This window comes from Anabas testudineus, chromosome 6 (assembly GCF_900324465.2).
Source record: "Anabas testudineus chromosome 6, fAnaTes1.2, whole genome shotgun sequence".
Classification (NCBI taxonomy): Eukaryota; Metazoa; Chordata; class Actinopteri; order Anabantiformes; family Anabantidae; genus Anabas; species Anabas testudineus.
In genome coordinates this window covers 14,958,005-14,979,543 of record NC_046615.1, presented here as the reverse complement: position 1 = coordinate 14,979,543, position 21,539 = coordinate 14,958,005, and the positions used below count along the sequence as shown (strand labels likewise).

Here is a 21,539-nt window from a genome sequence, read left to right as displayed (position 1 = left end):
GACATTACTTCCTAATCAGAACAGCCAAAGGACTGAACCACAGACATTTCCACTGGAGCCATGACAATAACCAAGACGTCTTGTCTGTGTTCATGTCCTTCTTTAGAACCGCAACTAACAGCACACTCAGCATAAAGACCCTCACACACTCACCTCTCCTCCTTTAAATCTGCCTTCCAGCTAACCTCACCTGGCTCTGAGAGGCCACTGGGTCACTGACTGGTTTGAGGAGCCACTGGCCTCCAGAGGGGGAGAGAAGTGTGAGGTATGACAGGAGGCGGGAGAGCCCTGGAAGGAGGCAGAGAGGCGTGTCTCTGTGGGTCACACCCTGGGTCAGGAGGGAAGGGAGTGAGGGCGTCTCGAGGTCTAACCCAGTAACACTTTGGTTTTGCGTTCCATGTTTTTTTAGCCTCTCCTGTTTTTTGGCCGAGCGGACTGTGATCTTACTGGTTTATTTTTCTCGTTCTCCTCCACCCATCAGTGTTACAGAGTGTGTTGGGTGGACGGAGCCATGGAGCTGAGCTCTGATTTTGTTCCATATTAAAGAATCATTTTTACTACTCTTGTGTCCAGAGGTTCATTGGTCTCTCTCACCATGTTTGTACTGAATTTTGTAAGAAAGCCACTGACACATGGCCAAAAATGTGAAGACAATCGATTCATTGTCTTCTTCTGCTGGTGGCATAGCTCCAAGGAGGGCAAGGTCAGTTGGTTGAGCATTTGAAGAGACTGTCATGGTGTTCGGAAGATTAATGTTAATGATATTTGAGATTATAATGAACATGGTAAAATGAGTAAAATATACAGGTAATGTAAATCTTATACCACATAAACATCAGGGCACTAATATTGTCATTGTTAGCATGTTGAAATGTAGAGATTAGCGTTTAGTTCAATTTGGGGAACTAATGTCCTCGGTTCTAGCTTCTCAAATGTGTATTTTGCTGGATTTCTATGCCTTCTGTGAGGTTGTAAAATGCATTTAAATATGTCACCTTGGAAAAAGGTGTGATGGACTTATTTGTCAAGTGATTCAGAAAGACTGGATGCTGCAATAATTTACTCTAATTTGCTCCAATTCAAACATGAACCATTAGTGAATTTAACCACTGATGTAAGGTGATAACTCCTGGTTCACACCTCACAGTTCAACCACTGTTCCAGCTCACACCAAAGGTGTTGTGTAGTGTTGTTGCACAGCTCTGTGCAGGCCCATTAGTTTCTTCCACACCAAGCTTGGATGCATTGTTATGTTATGTGTTGTATCATAAGATTTCCTTTAAATGTTTAAAAAAAAGCGAAAGCTAAGCAAATGCTAAGTGGGCTGTCTACATACTCATGGCCATACACTTCACCTTCTGGTGTTTTTTAAATGTAATTTGGGCACACATCCACACGCATTGCAATTAAACAGCAATGTAATTAATTAGAAACTATAATGACGTATATCCAATTTAAAATACACCACCATTTGCTGACGGAGGCCTTAATTTGCAGTGAGTTATTCTGCCTGTTGGAGCAATTAAAATGTATAGTGGGAAGCTTCTGGTCTAAACAGCACATTAGTCAGCATGAAGGTAAATGAATCCCACAGCTACATGTTCTGTACATATAATCCTCTGTAGGAATGTTTGAACCTCTTTTAAAAGATGACAGATTCTCTCATGCAGCTTTTAAACACCTGTAATGTTCAATCAATTCATGCGCAAAAAATCATGCACTTCAGTTATGCTGTGGTAGCTGCACGTGTTTCAGGTTCAATCCAACGATGCATCAACATTCAAAAGCATTTCTTGCAGTTTTAACAAGATGTCTAAATAAATAGTTTTTTTAAATTTAATCTCTTTCCGATGGAGTTACAGAACAGCGTCTCTCCTACATGTCAGCATGTGTATGTGTTTTGACTTAAAATGTCTAATTTTATGCCCCTCTGCTCATCACAGTCTGCCTCCTTAGCATTACATGCACCAAAGCTGACAAAAACTCGTGAAACTCGAAATGGAAAAAGATGACAATGCAATTTACTCCAAACCGTCCATGCCAGATTTGCCTATTAAGTACAGAAGTCAAAAAAGGACACAGGAAGGAGATAAGACAGAGAACAGTGAAGCGGCGAAGCAGAGAGCACCTCAGAGACCTGACACACAAAGACGAGTCTTAGCACCTGAGCTGTGTCTTTATGTCTTTCTAAATATTAATTCCATGCTATTTCATGCCAGACATAGAAACGGGTTACTGAACCGACAGAGAAACCGTCGAGATTCTCCTCCCAAAGCAGCAGAGTATCAGGAGCAGAGCTGGACAGGAAACACAGACGAGCACTGAGCCAGCCAAGCTCCTGCAGACAAGGGCCGAGGTTTCGTCCCTCCCTGAACTACAACAGACGGCTGCAGGCAAACCAAGCACATCAACTCGACAGGAGACCCTTGCTTGCATCACCTCCATCTATTTTAAGAACCACTGCACCCACCTTTTTTATGTTTAAGCTTCCTCCATCATCTCAAGTGCAAACGGCTGCAGGATTGTTTCTATATTTTCACTGTTATTGTCATTGTGACTGAGAAGCTTTATCATAACTGAGCTTGGCTGCAGCACAGTCATGTTAGATGGGAATTATGCAGATGCAGAACAAACACAGATTGCTCTATTGCAGAGATGAACAATCAGAGAAGAGCTGGGAGACCGCAAGTTTTCATTTCAAACAGAGTACAGCAGGTGCTTCCACTGATCAGTTCCTCCTGTCTGACTGTCAGGCTGAAGTTGTTCTAATGAGTGAAATCATCTGGCGTAATCTTTGAGTGGAATAGAAATCGGTGCCTGGTCTATTCGTGGTGTATGGATCCCTGTGAGTTTATAATTAGAAATGCCAATAATGTGTGCATTGTGTTTAAGAGAAAAGAGGCAGGAAATGAGACTGTCAGTTTCAATGATGCAGGCGTTTCCCTGTAGTTATTTTTTGGAGAAGATAATGAACAGTTCCAGTTTTGGCACGACAGCATGTCAAGCAGGAAAAAAAAACTGTGGAACGGCAACACAAGCAACAGCTTGGTAAAGACAGGCTCCGTCGACTGCCAATGTTGGACAGATGGAGGGAAGAAGGAAGCAAGAAGTGATGTGACAGAGGTGAAGATGCAGTGTGAGTCCAAGGAAATGAGATGATAAGAGAAGGAAGGGCGAGTGAGAATTAAAGGAAAGGTGTGGAAATTATGTGACTACTATGCATTGTCAGATATAGTGGTCCAATGGGTTGCAGGTTGTCATGGAGAAACCAAAGTTAGATTTTATATAGAGTCCTTCTGAATAATGAACTATGAAGAAAATCATACTGCAGCCAAAGTGTTGTTACTGTGTGTTTGAAAAAGACAGGGTTCCTAACAAAAAGCATAGAACGTGTTAGATCCATAACTAGAAATCACAATATTTTACCTTTGTTTAATACAAAAGTCTTCCTGTTGTGGGATTAATTAGTGAGAATATGTGTGCACGTCTGTGTCTGTATAAAATGACACCATATATCCAGCTCAGCCTGTTTTTGCCGGTGTCCTAAATACACCAGGAGCTGAATACCCGTAGGATTAAATGGAAATGTTCATGGGCACATTTGTGTGTGAATGTATAGATGGTGTATAGACATTTTTCCCTGCTAACAGTAGTGAACGATAACTCCCTGTCTTGGATGGATGTTTTTATCAAGATGTCATGCAAATTTCAAGCCATCCATCATTTTTACATAACCTTACATCTTTTTTGGGCTAGTCTGGTCAGGGCCGCCGTGGCATCGCACTGCCATCCAGTGGACTTAAGGAGAATAACTGAAGCTGTTTAGTACTGTGTAATGTAAAATCTTGATCTCCAAGAGGGAAAATGTACATGCAACAGCTGCACAAGAGACAGATTCACTATTTAAATCAAATAATGATGAAACAATGAATTATTCAAACATATATTTACAGAAAAAGGAGAAGTATTGTTCATATGCTGCTGTGTTAGTTTACCTCTGCACTAAAAACACCGGGTACTAGTGTTATTACAAAGTGCAGATAAGCTGCTAAGCGGTGTACAGCCTGCTGACAATGAAATGTGAATCTTAAATAGCATTAATATAATAATTAATATGAATATATACAGTGAAAACAGGATCTGATGTTAACTATGAGCAACCAGCCTTTCGCTCTGGACTCATTCTCCACTTGTTATGTTCTGCCCTTGAATCTCCTAGCAACAGAGACCTGTTTACCCACAAAACCACCACAAGACACAGAGGTGAGCAAACCACCTGGAGTTGCAGGTATGTCCCGAGAGTAAGTGAAGCTGTGGCAGATTCCTGTTTTTTTCTGGGGTAGGTTACATCTGGTGTAAATAAAAATAGCTGTAAGTGTGCTGCAGTGTTGTTGTCCTCGTCACTCAAACAGCATTTGATAAAAGAGGCGCTTATTGCATTATTTCCTAAACACTCCGTAATTGCCTTTTCACTGAGCGTGATACTGTCAAACCATAATAACAAAGGATCTACACCTTGTTTTCTGCTTTTGTTTGCAGTTACAGCAGCACTCACATGCCCTGAGGATTTTTGTCATTCATCACTGTTGTCAGTGGAGGTTTCCATTACAGCAGCCACAGATGGCTGAACAAGGGAGGATAGTCATGCCGACTATTGGATCAACGGGGAGCAGGGGACGACTGACCAGTAACACAATCAAAGTCTATAATAACGTTACTTCTTATAGGGCGTCCTATGGTGCAAGAGCACAAGGTGAGGGTGAAGTAACTTTGATTATTATCAAATCATTAAGTACATGGTTACAAGTTTCTGAATAAACAGCTTTTATACTGAACATTAGGATTAAGATTCTCTCTGTTACAGACTCACATCAGGTGAATTTCACTTCTTACCTCGGACATCCCAGTGGGACTGGCTTCACAGCAAACCAGAGGCCAGCTATATATTACAGGCCCAGCTTGGACCACATCGACAACCCCCAGTTTGGGTAAGTGTCCTGGACTCCTGGATAGATCAGAGGTCTTTTAAAATCTACTCTACAAGCCGTAATGTCTGCTCTGTTAAAGAGTATACAGTATAATAGAGGCCCCTGATGATTGCAACTTGTGTCAAGCGTGGTTTGTACCAACCTGCAGAGTAAAGAGATCGTATCAGTTAAAATTATTAGAATCACCTCTGTGAATTCATCATGGCTGCACACGGCCTTTAAAATAAACCATCTCTGCCTCTGCATTAGTACAACAGAGCCCGATAAAGTCTGAATTGCACTGGATGTTTTATCTTTAATAATAGTCTCCAGAGGACCTGCTTTCTGTTAAAGAAATAGTCCTTACTTACAATAACAGCTGCTGCTCTCTTGTGAATACATGAATGAATTACCAAATGGGTCCAGCAGCAGCAAGTTTTTTTTTCTTTCACCTACTTTATGCTCTGTAAGCTCCATAAAGTTGAACCAAAAACAAGTAGATATTTTTTTTTCAGCTTCTTTAACTGATTCACTTAAAACACACAACAGCCGACTTAGATTACAAATAAATGAATGTCTGGAAATGTGACCTCCGACACAGGTGTGTTGTTTTTCTCTACAGACTCGTGTTATCTGACAGTTTCACGTCTCAAACCAAACGGCATTACCTACCTTGCATCAGGTCAGATTTTTCAAGGCCTTTGCCAAACCTCTTGAACAAACCTCGAGACAGTGGCTTCCATCAGCTGGAGAGTCCCCCGAAAACAGAGTCTGCCCTGAAGGAGAAGGTGGAGCTCCACATGCACAGAGACAACAACACTTAAAAAGTGTCAAATAGACATAAATACTTAACAACAGACTTATCATGATCTGATTTTATGAATGTTTCTTTAGACTGAACACCAAAGAGCGTTTGTGCCTCATCATCTCACACCAACAGGTAAGATGAACGCTACATATGTGGTTTTTCCTGTGAAAAGTATTTTACAGGTTTTTGTATCATAAGTGGTTCAAACTGTAAATTTATGGTCACTCCAGTTTCTCAGAACAATGTCGTGATGGGACGTAAAGGAGAGACTGGTTTCACTGAGGGCACAGACCTGCAGATTAACACATTTCAGGAGAAAAACAGCCGCACTGTGAGTACTCATTCTGTAGCACACATCTACTTCTGCTCTATTCCTATTTTTACCACTGTCAACAAATCCCATGAAAAGGCAAAACCAACAATTATCTAATTTTCGTAACAGGTAAATTTATATTTTAGTATATTAACGAGCAACACCACTGGCTGACATGCTTAATTATAGGGCGATTCGGTGTCGCATTCAGTGTCCTGCTGCTGTAAATTCTATGCTGGAGCACAACTCAGACTAAAATACCCCTAATAAATGCCCTGCTGGATATTGTTTAGTGTCATTTGCTACAAACTAAGCTATCATGTGAAGTTACTGAGAATGTTTTTAAAAATAAAGAACATACCTGTGAGACCTTTTTAAAGATCTTTAGCCTTAGGATAAGTGCAGCAGACACATTGTAATATAGAATATTTCTGACTTTATTCTTTCATTATCATTGTCCAGTATGTTCCAAGCCTGCTACTCTACCAGTTATTCTGATGTGTGGTCTGTCTCTCTGTTGCTCAGGTTGAACCTCGGCAGACTGCCAACTCAGTGATGAAAAATGACTTCTTGCCACCATCATTTCTGCAGGTTGATAAACAGGACCCACTCACTCTTGCCTCTCTTATGCTGAAAAGGAAACACAGTTAAAATGTTATAACTGTGAGGTTTTACAGTGTCTTTATGTCCTTTTTATTTGAGGGCATAGAAGAGATTTCAGGCCTATGCAGCCATTCTTCTCGAGAAACTGGATTTACCCGAGGTGCCATTGCTCCTTTAGCCTGTCCAGTGAGTACGGACTCCCTCCTAATCAGCTTTAGTAGCATTTTGATTTGATCTCTTTAACATCTTCCCTCTCCTCTTCTAGACCTCCGCTCTGATGTCACCACAAACTAACAATAATGCACCAACTGAGAAAACCATTGGAAAAAAGGTGATTCTTTTTCTTATGGACTTATCTCTGTCCTTGGAGCTGTTCAGTCTTGTTTTAAGTCTGTTGATGTGGTTTTAGGAGCCCTCAGGATCTATTCTGAATGCACCAAACTACCAAGCTTTTCCCAAGTCACCTTTTGATCATTCACACTTCACTACTCAGTATAAGAGCAAGTAAGTGTGTTTAGGACCTTTAGCAGTGGTGGTGGATCTTTAGTAAAATGAGACGGCACCAAACTGTGTCAATACACCATTAAAAGGTAGTTCTTTAAATGTTTGTAACAGTGTTATTATTAGTAGTATATTATATAGTTATTAGTAGTATATTATTAGTAAAATGTACTCTAAATGCAAGAGGATTAGATGATTACATGATACTGTAGTACTATTAGTATTAATACTATTAGTATATAGTATTATTGACTTACAACTTATTCAGTAGATTCGTATTTATACATGTTGAGGAGTTTAATTTGCAATGTATCCCATTTTTACAATTGGCATAAATGTAAAATCTTAATTTGCAAAATAATCAGTTCAGTATTAATGTCTAAAAGTTTAGACTGGAAGAACGACTTCTAAAGCTCCACCACTGAGAAATAAGTCAGTTTCAGTTAGTTAATAAAAACCTGATTTTCCAGGTTCTGTCATTACACTGACGTCGAAAAGCTGAGATCTGGTCACACTGGTGCAGGAATCATCACTGCAAAAATGGACACTGGCTACAATCGTAGGGACACGGACAGGTACACACAAGAAACATGAAATCCAGTCATGCATGTTTGTCTTTTTACTACTAACGAGACCCTCTTTATTTCACAGGTTCATCTTCAGGGGCTAAAACACGCCTAAGAAAATTTGAATGGCTATTTACCATAAAAATAAAAAGGGATCCATTGTTATTTAGATATGACCTAGTTTCCTACCTTGTCTCAAAAGGTAAACAGAGAAATTAAGAATTAATTTTGGATTTGTGGATTTGTGAGTAAAAGCATTTGGTGTAATACATTTCCAATCCTTAAAAACCTTAATCACTCCCTTGTCTATGTTGTTCTACAATAGTCCTGTCAAAAAATGGCTTATTTTCATGTCTTTGTGAAGTTCTTTTTGTGTTAGTTGAAAAGCTGCCAGTCAGATGATTGTGTGAAGCGAGCAGTGTGAAAGCCAAAGAGGGAGTGAAGGGGATGATGCATTGTCTTTACCCGCCTCACTGACACTGACCTACAGAGAATGAGAGGAGTGTAAACTAATGAGCAAAATAATTATACTCAGACTGAGTATGGCATCGGTTCCCATGAACGTCTGCAGTGTGTCAGGCTGTAGTGCCACCCACAGCTGTGGAATGAGCAGCAGAGCACGGACGGAGGAGGAGGAGGATCGGGTTTTCACCAACAGCACGTTACGTGTCATCTACTGCAGTTCCATGCAGCGCACGTACTGTAGACCAGTTGTTAGAAACTGCAGAGGTTGGACATTATCACCACAAGTCAAATATACAGTCACCTTGTCAAAACAAGAGATGCATAAAACCCAACTGAACGTCAGTAAAGAATGTTTGGTGTCAGCAAAGTATAGATACTAGATCATGTTTAATTAGCTGCATATGTATCTTCCAGAGGTTAGCAATAAATAACATATTGTACTTTACAGAGATTATTGTCATGCTAGCAGCTTTAGGAAAAGCAATGTAAGTCTGTCAGGCATATCTCAGCCACTATTGAATGGACTGGGTTTTTTTTTTTGCTTTTTTGTGGTTTATGACCAATTTATGGTAAATCTAATCTAATCTCACTCTTAGCCTAATGATAGTAAACTGGAACAGTAATCATGCTGAACATAAACCTGGTAAGCTTTGTTGACTTAGTATTGTGTGTATGTTATTATTTAGCTTACTTTTATTTTTATTATTATTAAGTGAAAAAGGGAAATAAATTGAACTAAAGGCTGGCTGATTATTCCATTAACAGAAAATAAAATGACAACAGATTTGATTACCAATTCATCATTTAATTGTTATTAAAGCAAAAATGAGACAAAATCTTGGCTTGCACCTTCTAAAATTATACAGTACTGTGCAAAAGTCTGAGGCACCATTACATTTTTCTTTGGTTTGGCAGTGCCATTATAACTATATACCTATTTATATTGTAGTCACTTGATTGTAATACAGCTAGTGTACATAGGAAATATGTTCACAGTGATAAGAAAAAACACACAAATATCAGAATAAACATGTTTGTTTTAACATTATGTTGCCTAAAGTGACAAATAATAAGTGTAACCTCTGTAGAGGAATGTGGAAAGGTCAAGGACAAAAACAGAAGTGGAAGATCTGATGAGAAGTTTCCCAGAGTTTCTTCTTTGAGAGATCAGAAGTCCAGCAAGGACCTGGTTCAGCATCTGGCAGCTTTATGTGGAGGCCAAGTTGGTCTTTCCGCAGCCTAAAGAAGCTTGACCAGAAATGTTTTTTTGTGGAAAGGCAAAAGCCAAGAAACCACTTTTTGTGTTTCTAATGTAAAAAAAAAGAGAAATAAATACTGGTCATCGTTCATAAAGAACAAAGCAAATGGTGCCTAAGACTTTTTGTACTGTACTGTCTAATTTTCTTCTAATCAGTTTAATACTGTTTAGCTCTTTGTTAAATTGTGTAAACCACTTTTTTATAATAAAAATAACAGTTGACAGTTACAACCCTATACATAACACGAATACTCTTACAAATAGAATACATAATAAATAAGGTTTTATATAGTAAAGAAAAGTCTTGCATTGCATTTTTTCTTAAATCTTAGAGAGGCAGTCATCAGTTTGAGTCTCTTCATCAGCTGTTTCCCCAGCAGACAAAGGAGTCGAGACACGCTGCCACACGAGTATGAGCATAAATATTTCAGCGTTGAGATAAATATTTCACTCTTTCAATGAAATGTGAGAAAAAGATACGCAAAGGGAAGGAGGATTGGATTACACATGAGCCTCACATGAATAATGAGTGCAGAGATGAGAGGAGAGCAAGGTCCGGGCCTTCACATTAGAGACGGAGGTAGAAAAGGTGTCGTCACCGACAAAAAGGAGTATACAAAGGTCAAGACAGGCCTGAGTCTCTGACCTGCAGGGCTTCAGGTTTTTTTATGTAGATAAAAATCTCCAGCGTGACTTTTTTTTTTGTAACTCCATTTCATGTTGCAAACGTCCCTATGGACTTACCTTTTATGGTGAGGCACCCCAGCTATTCATCGCTCTAATAATCCTGCTCGTCTCCCTCTCTGTCTTGGCACTGACACTCACAGAACTGCTTACACAACACTGACAGGGTTTGGGGGGTTGTGTTTAGTGTGTCATAAATATTTTGTAAATCTCAATTCAATACACACATTTACATGCACACATGGTTTTTAAAAATAGCAATGGGTCCAGCCAAGATGCACTAAGAAGCATTTAAAACAGACGCAGACCACACTAAATACTACACTGTCACTCAAGTAATCACGAGTCGGTGCGTTTGCTGATTCCTAATTAAAAAGACTACAGACGAAAACTGGCTGTGTATCTAATTCTGAGGCAGTCTGGGACTGTCCACTGTCTTTGTTAAATAAACTAATAAAAAAAGAAGCATCTTTCCATCAATGATTGACTCTGACTTCGTCATCTCAGTTAATGTTTAATGATGGAAGACTTGGTCTCATGTGTACACTCGAAACGAACGTAATGTAAAACAGCCACCGCATACACACAGTCCCCCTGAGTCCTGCTCTGATTTGGTACTTTGCAGCTGATTGAGATGTCACAGGTGCTGTCGGTTTACAGTATCGTAATGCCCGGCTTTATTTTCACAGTTAACAACACATTAAAAAGTAGCAGCACAGTTAAGAAAGTCCCACACATGCCCTGTCTCGGCATGTTTGTCATCCACCACCACCTGCCCGCAGATTGTCTGGATGTATAAGGGGGTTTTCATGCCCCTTCATCTTGTCTCCCTGTGTCCTCCAGCTCCTCTTCTGCCTCATACTCATAGTCCATCTGAGCCCTCTCATACTCCAGCTCCTCTCCCTCATACTCAAACCCCTCTCCTTCACATATTAGCTCCTCCGTCTCATATTCAACGCCCTCTTCATCATATTCAAGCTCAGCTCCATCATACTCAGTAACTGGCAGCTCCATATCCCCATCCCCCTCCTCCACCTCCTCCTCCACATTCACCAGGGTCTCTTCTTCTTCTTCTTTAACGTCTACGTCCTCTTCTGTCACTACAGTTTCAGCTGTTGCTTGTTTTGAGCTGCTGTTCTTTAGTATTCCATGAATCACCGGCTCCTCTCCGGCCAGAGCCAACTCCTCAGCCTCTTTCTCCGCGGCCTTTCGCCGTCTCTCCTTCCTGGCCTCACGCGCCTCCAAGAACTCAGCAGCCCCTTCACCCACCAACAGTACTTCCTCGCGAACTTCTGGAGGCCCCTTGATCGGGTTGTGATCGTAGGAGAACAGGCGCAGGGTTCGAAGACGCCTCAGGCTGGGAATCTCTGATATTTTGTTGCGGTCCAGGTCTAGGATCTCCAAGCCCTTCATGCGCAGCAGAACGTTGGGGAAGCTCTCAAAGCGGTTCCCATAGAGCCATAATCCCTTCAGAGCCTCCATACGGCACAGGTCAGGAGGCAGCGTCTTCAGCCGGTTGTCCCCTATCTGAAGGGACTTGAGGTGGGGCAGGTCATAGAGCTCTCGTGGAAATCTCTGGAAGTAGTTGCTCTCCACCCACAGACAACGCAGATTCCGCAAGTTCTTCACCTCAGGAGGAAGGCTCATCAGCCGGTTGCTGCCCAGGTAGAGGCGGGTGAGGTGGGTGAGCTGGCAGACGGCCACGGGGACGTCTTCCAACTTGTTGAAATCGAGGGCGAGTATCCGCAGACCCTGCAGCTGAGAGAGGCTGTCCGGCACAGTGCGTATGCTGTTTCCACAAACATACAGCTTCTCCAGGTGCATCAGTCCACATACGCGTGAGGGCAACCGCTTGAATTTACGATAACTCAAGTCCAACACGGGATCTCCACTCTCCAACAACTCCTCCACCCCCAGTGGAAGTTCTTCCTCCACTTCCTCCTCTTCTTTCTTCTTCTGTGTGATTTCTGCCTCCTCGCCATCCTTCCCCCCCTCATCTTCTTCGTCTCCTTCTTCCTTCCTGGAGGAGTTGCCCATGCTGTGGCCTGCAGCCCCTGACTCCTATGTGAGTCAGGACAGAGTCATTTGATGCTGTAGTGTCTGTGACAAGTTAACCCTCGGCTCGTGAGCTGCTGTTGTTCTGCAGTTGAACCCAAACACCGTCATGGTTTGGGCCAGTTAACACTCTTGTAGCCATGCCACAGCAATTTGTCACGAGTCTCTTTGTCCCTTCATTTACCGCTCTTTCAGTGAGAGATGGTGAATATTATTCAAACTGTGGAGTAGCAGTACAATCAGTACTAGTAGTAATAATAATAACAGCAGTAGTAGTAATAGTAGTAGTGCTGCTGGTAGTTGAGCTGCAGCTGGATTCTTACAGTCCTTACCCCTCTCCCTCCTCTTGAACTTCCTCCAGGCTTTTAAGAGAAATATAACGCGCCGCTTTTAAGGTCACCTGTTCACGTGATCCGGTGTCTTTATCAGCCGTGGAAAAAGAAGTGACACTTTAGGACACTAAATATCCAGTTTACTGACGCTCCTCCTGCAGGGCGAAGCTGTGCAAGTCCACAGTGTGTGCGCAGCTCAGTGACCTGGCCGCCGGCAAAGAAAAACACTTCATGGAAGTCTGTCCACTAGTTAATGCAGCTGCTCCCCATTAGAGGCCGAGGTGTCTCGGAGTTTTAATCCGCGCCGGAGAAGGAAATTGCACATTTTGGAAAAGCTGCAGCGCTGACAAAGTGAACGACTCCTGATCTTAGCCGCTTGTCTCCAGCAGTGTGAAGGTTTACATTCAGCTGCTGTCTCCCTCCCTCTGAAAGAGGAACAGGGGCATTCACATCACATGGTCAAAGTGTGTGTGTGTGTGTGTGTGTGTGTGTTCCAAGTAATCCAAATGTTCCTGCGCGCTTTTACGCACTTTCTGTTTTTGTATGACTCTCTTCTTGTTATTTTGATCAAGTCAGCTTTGATTGTATTGTATTGTATTGTAATGTCTGCACTAATTTAATAAAGAAAAAAACTTTTAACCCCCCATCAGAAACACAACAACTCTGACAGACTGTAACTAAGTACATTCACATATAAAATATATTAAATATAATTAGTCTACATTTACAGTAAACACATTAAATTATACTTCAAACACACATTTTCGGCTAAAATGAGCTTTAATTTTTCTTTCTTCTCTTTTTCTCTGTTTTACTCCTTAACATTTATTTGACAGTTCACTAGTAGTTACTTTGCAGATTAATGCATTGCATGCAAAGCATAACGCCTATCAGCTTCTAAAGTATGATTTACGGCTTTAATCTGTAAATTAAACTGTAAAGAAATTATTTGGAACCACTCACACCACAATCACAAAGGTCACTGGAAAATAGGCCACTTGTATATTAATCAGTGAGAGTGCAACCTTTGCACTGAAAACTGCAGACGTGTAGCATGTAAATGTTGAATGTACAATGAATACCAGGAAAAAGTAATTGCATTACCTAATGATATATACATTATGTTTAAATAAATGTTGTTATTTTCCAATAGGATCAGACAAAGAATCCAAAGTTGTAAAAATCCACTTCAGCCAGCCGCAACATGAAACTATTAAGACACAATATTACTAATACTAACATTAATACTATTAATAATAATGTCATGTAATGTAAATATTATTATTCATCATGAGTCTATGCTGCATTGTGAGTGTAATAATTTTGCTCATCATTTAAGTTTTTATTTTGTTTTTTTTTTGCTGATTTTTTTTGCTGATTATTTTTATATAACTGTGTAAAAGCAAATATACTGAATACCACCTTCACAATGTAAACATAGAGTTATACATTAATATATGTTGACCATGGAGGTCCACTGTTTTCTGGGCCTCCAGATTGTAACCCCAGTGCATGTTTGTTTTCAAACATCTCAGACTTTAGCTTTAGCAACTTTTTTATTTTATAAAACCAGTGATGATTATATAACTTCACTCCCATCCACAAAAAAAAAAAAAAAAACCCAAAATAACCTAAAAATGTGGAAGAACCTGTTTATTTAAACACTATTGATTCAGCATTGGATCATCTGTAGTTTTTTTGTGCTATTTTACTTTGTAAGATTTTCTGTGTTGATTCATTAGTGTAGTGAGCTACCAGTGGTGTAGGGTACTCATCCACTCAAGTACTACTTTAATACAGTACTACTCAAGCACTGTATCAAAATGCAGTTTTGAGGTTTTTGAATTTTTATGCTACACATTTTATGCTTCCCTCTGCTACCATTCATAGGCAGATGCTGTACTTCACTCTGTCATATTTCCTGGATGTTCAAAATATAATATAAAAATAACATGAAACTACAAATATTCTCTGGCTAGTATCTCATTAACTATCAACATTAAAATACTAATTGCACATAATGCATCAATAATAATAATAATAATAATAATCCAAAACAATAACATACTGATAATTCTATGATGATATAACACTAATTGCCTTTCTTGAGCTTTATGTGTACTTTTACTCGTACCTTTAATAAATAGTACCACTATACTTTTTCTGTTGTAGGATTTTAAGTGCTCTTTGCTCCTAATCGCATATTTTCTTACATTTTAAATGCTGTACTCATGTAAATCAGATAATATATAATATCAGAGTACTCATTGTAAAATGATTATCTCTTGTGTAATAACTGTAGTTTTAATGTGTTAACATATTTTTGGCTTAGGCAAAGAAGGTACAAAGATTATACTGCTTGTTCTTTAAATTTGGAAGCCACGTTTGCTTTGAAAGCGAAAGTCTTCCGACTTTATTAAATACTTGACAAAAGCAGCAGGTTTTCTGATTGACAGTGTGTTTGGTCGGTCGTGATACCGAAGAAAAGCCTGGAAAAGCTGCTGGGGTCAGATGTGCAGTGCTTCTGTCAGCCTAATGAGCTGTGGCAGAAGAAGCGGACAAACAGGGAGACAGGCCGCACGCTGCTTGAGGATAATCCTGTCTGATATGCTGAGGAACAAAAGAGCTGATTTGCAAATTTCTGTCTCGCATTGAAACGACCCTGAAATGACACAATGGACTGTAAGCAGCAGATAGACAGAGACCTCAGGGAGTGGATGGATGTGACTGCTGAGGTGAACGTTGAATGCAGATGAAGCACCACATGAACAGCCTGCAGAGGAAACATATGGAAAACAAACAAAAGTGGACATCGATGGTTATTTTTCAGCATGTATCAGGAGGAAATCACTCAGTAAAACACGTCACACTGGGGTTATCCCACACTGTAACTCTCTCTGTACATTATGCACATGTTTCTGGACAATGGTTTACTGTCATGACCCCTTCTGTTGCATCCTTTGTGGGTATGGAAATTAATTAAAGGAGCTCGTCTGCACCGTCTGCTGGTGGAGCGCGGAACTACAGCAGATACAGCACACACAGTATAATTTCACAACATAATAACTGTCCTCACAAATATTGCGTTGTTAAAGATAATAACGCATCGCACTAAACCTGATAGTCTCTGTTTTAGCTGCAATGCTTGAAAGAAATTGATTTCAGGGAATGGCAGCAGTCACCAGCTGAAATACATCCACATGACAGTAGGTGGCTCTGTACTTACTGTACTTATAGTGGGTCGTTTCCTGGTAGAGTCACGCAACAGATGCAGAGACTGTTTTGACAGCGAGAAATAAATAAGATGAGCAGTAAGCAAAGTCAAAAACCAACCCACTAATTATTTCTGTTAGCACCATTTTGCCTTATTCGCACTTTTAACAATTTCCTGATAAGATAAATTTCACTTCCATCAAATCTCAAGAGGCCTGCGATTCCCTGACTAAATGTTTGCGATAGCAGGAACAATCTTGAAGTGCATATAGGTTATAACGCAGGTCCTCCAGATAAGCTCTCATGCATCGCTGTAATGACCAGTTTATTGAGTCTATTGCGCGGAGGCCAGTCGATTCATGATCTACTGAGCGCCGATTGGCCCAGAAACCCTCGAATGATCAGCTCAGAGTTTGTACTGAAGAGAGGGTGACCGAGTGCATGAATATATAAGGGGCGCCTTTTGGGATGATGAGGGTCTAATATGAACCTGAACGACAAATAAAGTCAGCCAGAGTGTTACTGTGACTGAAATCCCGGGGAGAGTGGCCATAATCTGGATACTGTAAGTCTGAAATATTCGTCATGTGCATGTAACCGGGGCTGCAGGATGGGCAGTCTGCAGCGATGATTATTGTTAAATGAATGAAAAGCTTTGCGATGGACGTTGTGCGATGTGCAGTTTGTCGTTTCCTAGCTGGGCTTTGTGCTCTCTTTCGTTTACACTGATCGTATATTGTGATGAGCAGCGACTTCCTAGCCTAAAGGGGGCCTACGTGCAAATGCATTCCCCTCAGGCGACGTGCAATATGATCACCAGAAGTTGTTTTTAGAAACGTGTACTGGACGTTTAGATGCCCAGTTAACGTCGATGCAGAGCAGTGATGCCAAGTGCACAGATGAAACTGCCCCTGCATCACCGACAGTCTGCAAGTTGTCGGATTACATCAATTATTAGGGAATGTGTGGCTCTTTGTCTGGTTTCACTCGAGTTTCACTAAGCTGGCTGGTTAAAGTAAAAGGAAGTGAACACAACACACTTCTTTGTCTAAATGCTGCTTCTTCTGCACAATCTGCGGCTGTTAAACTGCATTTTTTATTTTTATTTTTTTTTTACTTCCAGGTCTCAGTCACTTGCAAAGGAGGTTGATCGAGGCCAGAGAGAGAGCAGTGAGGATGGGAGGTGGAGGCCAACAGAGAGAGGAAGGAAAGACAGACAGCGGCAAAGCTGGAGGTGTTTACACCTGGGAAGATGTGCAGAGCCACTGCACCAAGACCGATCAGTGGGTGGTCATCAATAGAAAGGTCTACAACGTCACCCAGTGGGCCAAGAGGCACCCAGGAGGGTTTCGAGTCCTCTACCACTATGCTGGAGAGGATGCTACGGTAAATATGTTTATCATCTTTAAAATAAAGATAATTAACTCATTCCCTGGGTGTATAGTACTGTGTATATGAAGTACTACATATTGTACATATCCTTTCCACAACAAGAATAAGAAGCTTTTACTTACTTTTACATTTACTACAGGCAGCTGTAGTTAGTTAATGTCCATAAAAAGATAATTTAGGTAAGATAAGCCTATTAAAACGTAACACATTGTAAAATATTGCATCAGTGGTTCTCAATCAGTTACTAATAAACAGTGTCCACCTGGTAGTCACACTACTGTAGCCTATAAATTATTATCTGGTTTCACTATGATCATTGTTTATGACAGATAGAAGTGAAATGATAGAATATATATAGTATGTATATATATACTATCATATCATATCAATAGTATATCACAAAAATCTCAGAGTACACAAAACATTGACCTAAGTAAAAATACCACTACTACACTCTAGAAATACTCTATTACAAGTAAAATAGCTGCATTCAGTACCCTGTTAAGAAATACCAACTTTCAGCTGACATCAGGGTGAAAAAGTACAGAAGTGCAGTCGATGTAAGTTAAAGTACGTGGCTCTCGACTGATAAATTATCGCCATGCATCACATTATCTGATCATTAATAATAGTGCATCAATTTTAATGGTGTTGGCTGGTGAAGGTGCAGATTGTTTACTACTACTTTGTAAACCTGTGATTTGAAGGACAAAGGTGAGGGGTCAGGATACGATTAATGACATCAGTAGTTATTCACAAATTGTTTTAGTAATTCTTGTAATTTTCCTCTAATGTGGATTTTTTATGAAATACTAAACAATTTTACCCTTTCTACACCATAATGTCACATTTAAAGATTAATAATATTATGGTCACAATTACTTAATTGAAACAGTTTGAGACATTTACAACACACATAAATAAAAAAAAAGAAAAGTCAGAGATGTGTGGATGTGTAACAAAGGAGACTCTCTGTTTTTTGTTCCACTACTTGTGCAGTGCATTAGAAGAGTTTATCTTTTTTATATATATTGTAAAATCTCAATATGGAAGTCAACTAGTAACAAGTAACTACAACTGTCAGATAAAATAAAATATTTCTTCTTGAAAGTGGAGTAGAAGCATAAAGTTGCATAAAAGTCAGTGAATAGTACTTGTCATGTTCCACCATCGTGATATATTGTCCTTTTATCACTAATACATCAACAAAACCTTTTATTTAGCTCATCAGAGACTGAATTTCTCCTTCTCTGTTTTCCAGGAGCCATTCAGTGCGTTTCATCCTGATCAAAAGTTTGTGCAGAAGTACATGAAGGCCCTGCAGATCGGAGAGCTGGCAGCAACGGAGCCCAGCCAGGACCGAAACAAAAATGTGAGACCCAGCTCAGGTTCAGTTCAAATAAAACCTCACTTTATTCACGTTGAAGCTTTTGGTCCGTCTCACGTATCACACAGAAACACCAGAGGAAATGGAGATGGTGGGACCATTCACAGGCCTGTTTTGTTATTCATGAGTCTTACTGTGTTTAAGTACTACTGAAATTCGTCCACTCAGGGATGTTAGCTGCTTGCTTTACTGCTTTGTCCCCTGATGCTACACCTCCATAGATGCTATATGAGCATGACTTTTACTGTCGAATCGGCACATCACCTTTTGACCTTTACAGATTGATATATATTGTGTCTGTTTCACCTTCTCTTTCTCTTTCTCTCTTCTCAGGCAGCAGTTATGAAGGATTTCCAAGATTTATATGTGAAGGCCGAGAGCCAGGGGATGTTTCGAACCCGGCCTTTGTTCTTCATCCTCCACCTGGGCCACATCATACTGCTGGAGGTTCTTGCTTTGCTGATGGTTCGATACTTTGGGACAAACTGGATCGTGACACTTTTGTGCGCGGTCATGCTGGCAACAGCTCAGGTGACTTGAGGATTTGTCTCTCTTGATGTTTCCTAGTGTCTCTGGTGACATATAAGTTGAACTCTGCAGCAAACAAATATCAAAATTCTTGTTTCTCTTGATCTTCACCAGTCGCAGGCTGGGTGGCTGCAGCACGACTTCGGCCACCTGTCTGTCTTCAAGAAATCCTACTGGAATCACGTGGTGCACAAGTTTGTCATCGGCCATATAAAGGTGATTGGTATTCCCAAACGTCCCAAATTTCTTTTTGTAAAATGTTTACATAAATATTAAAAGATTGTTTTCTCAGGGAGCTTCTGCCAACTGGTGGAATCATCGACATTTCCAGCATCACGCAAAACCCAACGTCGTCCTCAAGGACCCAGATATCAACATGCTGAACCTGTTTGTACTTGGAGACAGCCAACCAGTGGAGGCAAGTGATACAGAGATGATATTTCTGATTCCTTTAACATTGAGTATGTCTTGGTATTTTATATGATCTTTAAACAGCTGCTCACACTAACTCTGTCTTCTTCTTTGTAACAGTATGGCATAAAAAAGATCAAAAATATGCCGTATAATCATCAACACAAGTACTTCTTCCTTGGTACGTTGTTTTCAAAAGTTATATAAAATGGATGAAACCTTGAATATTTTACAGGAATAACAGAAGTAATCGATTTCTGTTTCTCTTTTAGTGGGACCGCCGCTGCTCATCCCGATTTTCTTCCACTTACAAATCATTCAAACCATGATCTCCCGCCGCTACTGGGTGGTAAGAGTCTGTCATTTGTGTGGCACAGTGCAGTTAATGTAAAACTTTTCTATTGGATACAAGACTTTGAATAACAGAAAGAGCATATTAACCCCATATTAACCTACCTGTCTTGTGAAGGATCTGGTTTGGTTCATGTCGTTCTACATTCGCTACTTCTACTGTTATGTACCCCTGTATGGTGTAATTGGTGCTACTGCTCTTCTCTTCTTTGTCAGGTAAATATCAGAAAAAATATTAACTTCACACAGTTTTTTGTACCAATTTACGTATAACATATTTAGTGTTAAGTATTTTTATGAGATTATTGAGTAATAACTTACTAAATTATTTATTGCTGCCTTACTATGAGGTTATATACTTGAACACATTGTGTAGTATATTATTCTACGACTATTGTACTGGATTGTTGTGAATGTTGCAGGTTCATGGAGAGTCACTGGTTTGTGTGGGTGACTCAAATGAATCACATACCGATGGAAATAGACTACGAGAAACACCAGGACTGGTTAACCATGCAGGTACCTACTCTGTTGTGAAATCCACTGCCAGATTTCCACAGCCACCTGTAGGTGCTGCTGATGTATCACCTCTCCTGTCTGATTTTCCAGCTGCAGTCCACCTGTAACGTTGAGCAGTCCTTCTTCAACGACTGGTTCAGCGGACATCTCAACTTTCAGATTGAACACCAGTAAGTCACATGGTTTGGAGAGGGCTCAGGAGACACACAGGTCCCAAAGTGTGGTTTGGTTCAGAGCACTGAAATGAAATTAAGATGCAGTGGCCATCAGTAACTCGTCATCAGAAGCAAATTGAGAGACTTTAAGAGTGCTGATCAGGCACCATAGTTACCTGTATGTTTGAAAACAGCACATGTAGCATTGTCTGATGGAAACCTTCTGTCGCTTTTGTCTCTGAAGTCTGTTTCCAAGGATGCCACGACACAACTACTACCTGGTGGCCCCACACGTCGAAGCACTTTGCAAGAAACATGGCATTCCTTACCAGACCAAAACCTTGTGGCAGGCCTTTTCTGACATCGTCACGTGAGTTCAAAAATAATAATATTACATTACTCACTGCGGGGATGAGACATTTGGTGCCTGTAAAAAGTCCCAAAGCACTGGTTTTAGTTTATTAAGGCCTGATGTGTGGGTGTGTTTATATATCTCACATATTAGAGTGACATACTGTATCTGATAAATGAACCCATTTCAAAAATGAATTTATTGACTGACTGATGTTTTGTTTGTTTTTCAGGTCACTGAAATCCTCAGGGGACCTCTGGCTTGATGCATATCTCAATAAATGATCAATTTCATCCTCGATATCTACAAGGACTGATGTTTTTCTCATCTTCTGTGTGATATATTCACTGTGTCTGTTTGGTTTCATAATCGAGAATAGTCTCTGTTATAGTTAAATCTTGGTTTACTTCTCTCACCCTGTGTAGCATTTATTTAGGGGCTCATACAGTTCCTCAGCAGTAGTGAGGTATAAAAAATGCAATTATTAAAACTGATTATGAGTTATTTAAAGTGATGTTTTTTTCTTTATCACGTGATACAGTTGTTAACAATTCTGCTAACAAATGACTCATTTTGTGTAACTTACATTACGTTTATAATGTTCCAAACGTGTAATTTCCTATCAAACCTAACATTTTCTTCTTTAACCACAACAATAAAGTACTGTGTTGACCTTTTC

General features: G+C 40.2%; 3 protein-coding genes across 5 annotated transcripts; 2 read left to right on the top strand and 1 right to left on the bottom strand.

Annotated features, from left to right (window-relative positions):
• The first annotated feature begins 4,222 nt into the window (after positions 1-4,222).
• ppp1r32 (protein phosphatase 1, regulatory subunit 32) lies at positions 4,223-7,999 on the top strand. Of its 3 annotated transcripts, none has more exons than XM_026366000.1 (12): positions 4,223-4,288; positions 4,540-4,753; positions 4,865-4,988; positions 5,590-5,755; positions 5,862-5,907; positions 6,006-6,106; positions 6,614-6,679; positions 6,791-6,877; positions 6,957-7,022; positions 7,101-7,195; positions 7,663-7,767; positions 7,844-7,999. In XM_026366000.1, the coding sequence occupies exons 2-12, from the start codon at positions 4,621-4,623 to the stop codon at positions 7,860-7,862; spliced, it is 1,008 nt and encodes a 335-aa protein (XP_026221785.1). In that variant the 5' UTR covers positions 4,223-4,288; positions 4,540-4,620; the 3' UTR covers positions 7,863-7,999. The 3 variants fall into 3 exon arrangements, with proteins under 3 accessions (XP_026221785.1, XP_026221786.1, XP_026221784.1); XM_026366001.1 differs by having other exon boundaries at positions 4,259-4,301; XM_026365999.1 differs by having other exon boundaries at positions 4,259-4,339.
• A 2,667-nt stretch (positions 8,000-10,666) lies between these two features.
• On the bottom strand, positions 10,667-12,948 carry LOC113165381 (leucine-rich repeat-containing protein 10B). The gene has a single exon (XM_026364804.1). The coding sequence runs from the start codon at positions 12,200-12,202 to the stop codon at positions 10,973-10,975; it is 1,230 nt and encodes a 409-aa protein (XP_026220589.1). The 5' UTR covers positions 12,203-12,948; the 3' UTR covers positions 10,667-10,972.
• A 3,229-nt stretch (positions 12,949-16,177) lies between these two features.
• Positions 16,178-21,537, top strand: fads2 (fatty acid desaturase 2). Its single transcript, XM_026364874.1, has 13 exons — positions 16,178-16,330; positions 16,889-17,151; positions 18,419-18,529; positions 18,878-19,075; positions 19,187-19,288; positions 19,365-19,490; positions 19,604-19,664; positions 19,756-19,832; positions 19,953-20,050; positions 20,257-20,353; positions 20,444-20,523; positions 20,753-20,878; positions 21,093-21,537. Exons 2-13 carry the CDS (start codon positions 16,942-16,944, stop codon positions 21,142-21,144), a joined length of 1,338 nt encoding a protein of 445 aa, XP_026220659.1. The 5' UTR covers positions 16,178-16,330; positions 16,889-16,941; the 3' UTR covers positions 21,145-21,537.
• Positions 21,538-21,539: the final 2 nt, after the last annotated feature.

Excerpts from the sequence above, each read along its gene's own strand:
- ppp1r32 (XM_026366000.1), top strand. The coding sequence starts at position 4,621 with ATGGCTGAACAAGGGAGGATAGTCATGCCGACTATTGGATCAACGGGG. Across the intron at positions 6,107-6,613 it reads AGGAGAAAAACAGCCGCACT|GTTGAACCTCGGCAGACTGC; the intron begins GTGAGTACTCAT and ends TCTGTTGCTCAG. Across the intron at positions 6,680-6,790 it reads TGCCACCATCATTTCTGCAG|GGCATAGAAGAGATTTCAGG; the intron begins GTTGATAAACAG and ends TTTTTATTTGAG.
- LOC113165381 (XM_026364804.1), bottom strand. The coding sequence starts at position 12,202 with ATGGGCAACTCCTCCAGGAAGGAAGAAGGAGACGAAGAAGATGAGGGG.
- fads2 (XM_026364874.1), top strand. The coding sequence starts at position 16,942 with ATGGGAGGTGGAGGCCAACAGAGAGAGGAAGGAAAGACAGACAGCGGC. Across the intron at positions 19,076-19,186 it reads TCATGCTGGCAACAGCTCAG|TCGCAGGCTGGGTGGCTGCA; the intron begins GTGACTTGAGGA and ends GATCTTCACCAG. Across the intron at positions 20,524-20,752 it reads AACTTTCAGATTGAACACCA|TCTGTTTCCAAGGATGCCAC; the intron begins GTAAGTCACATG and ends TTGTCTCTGAAG.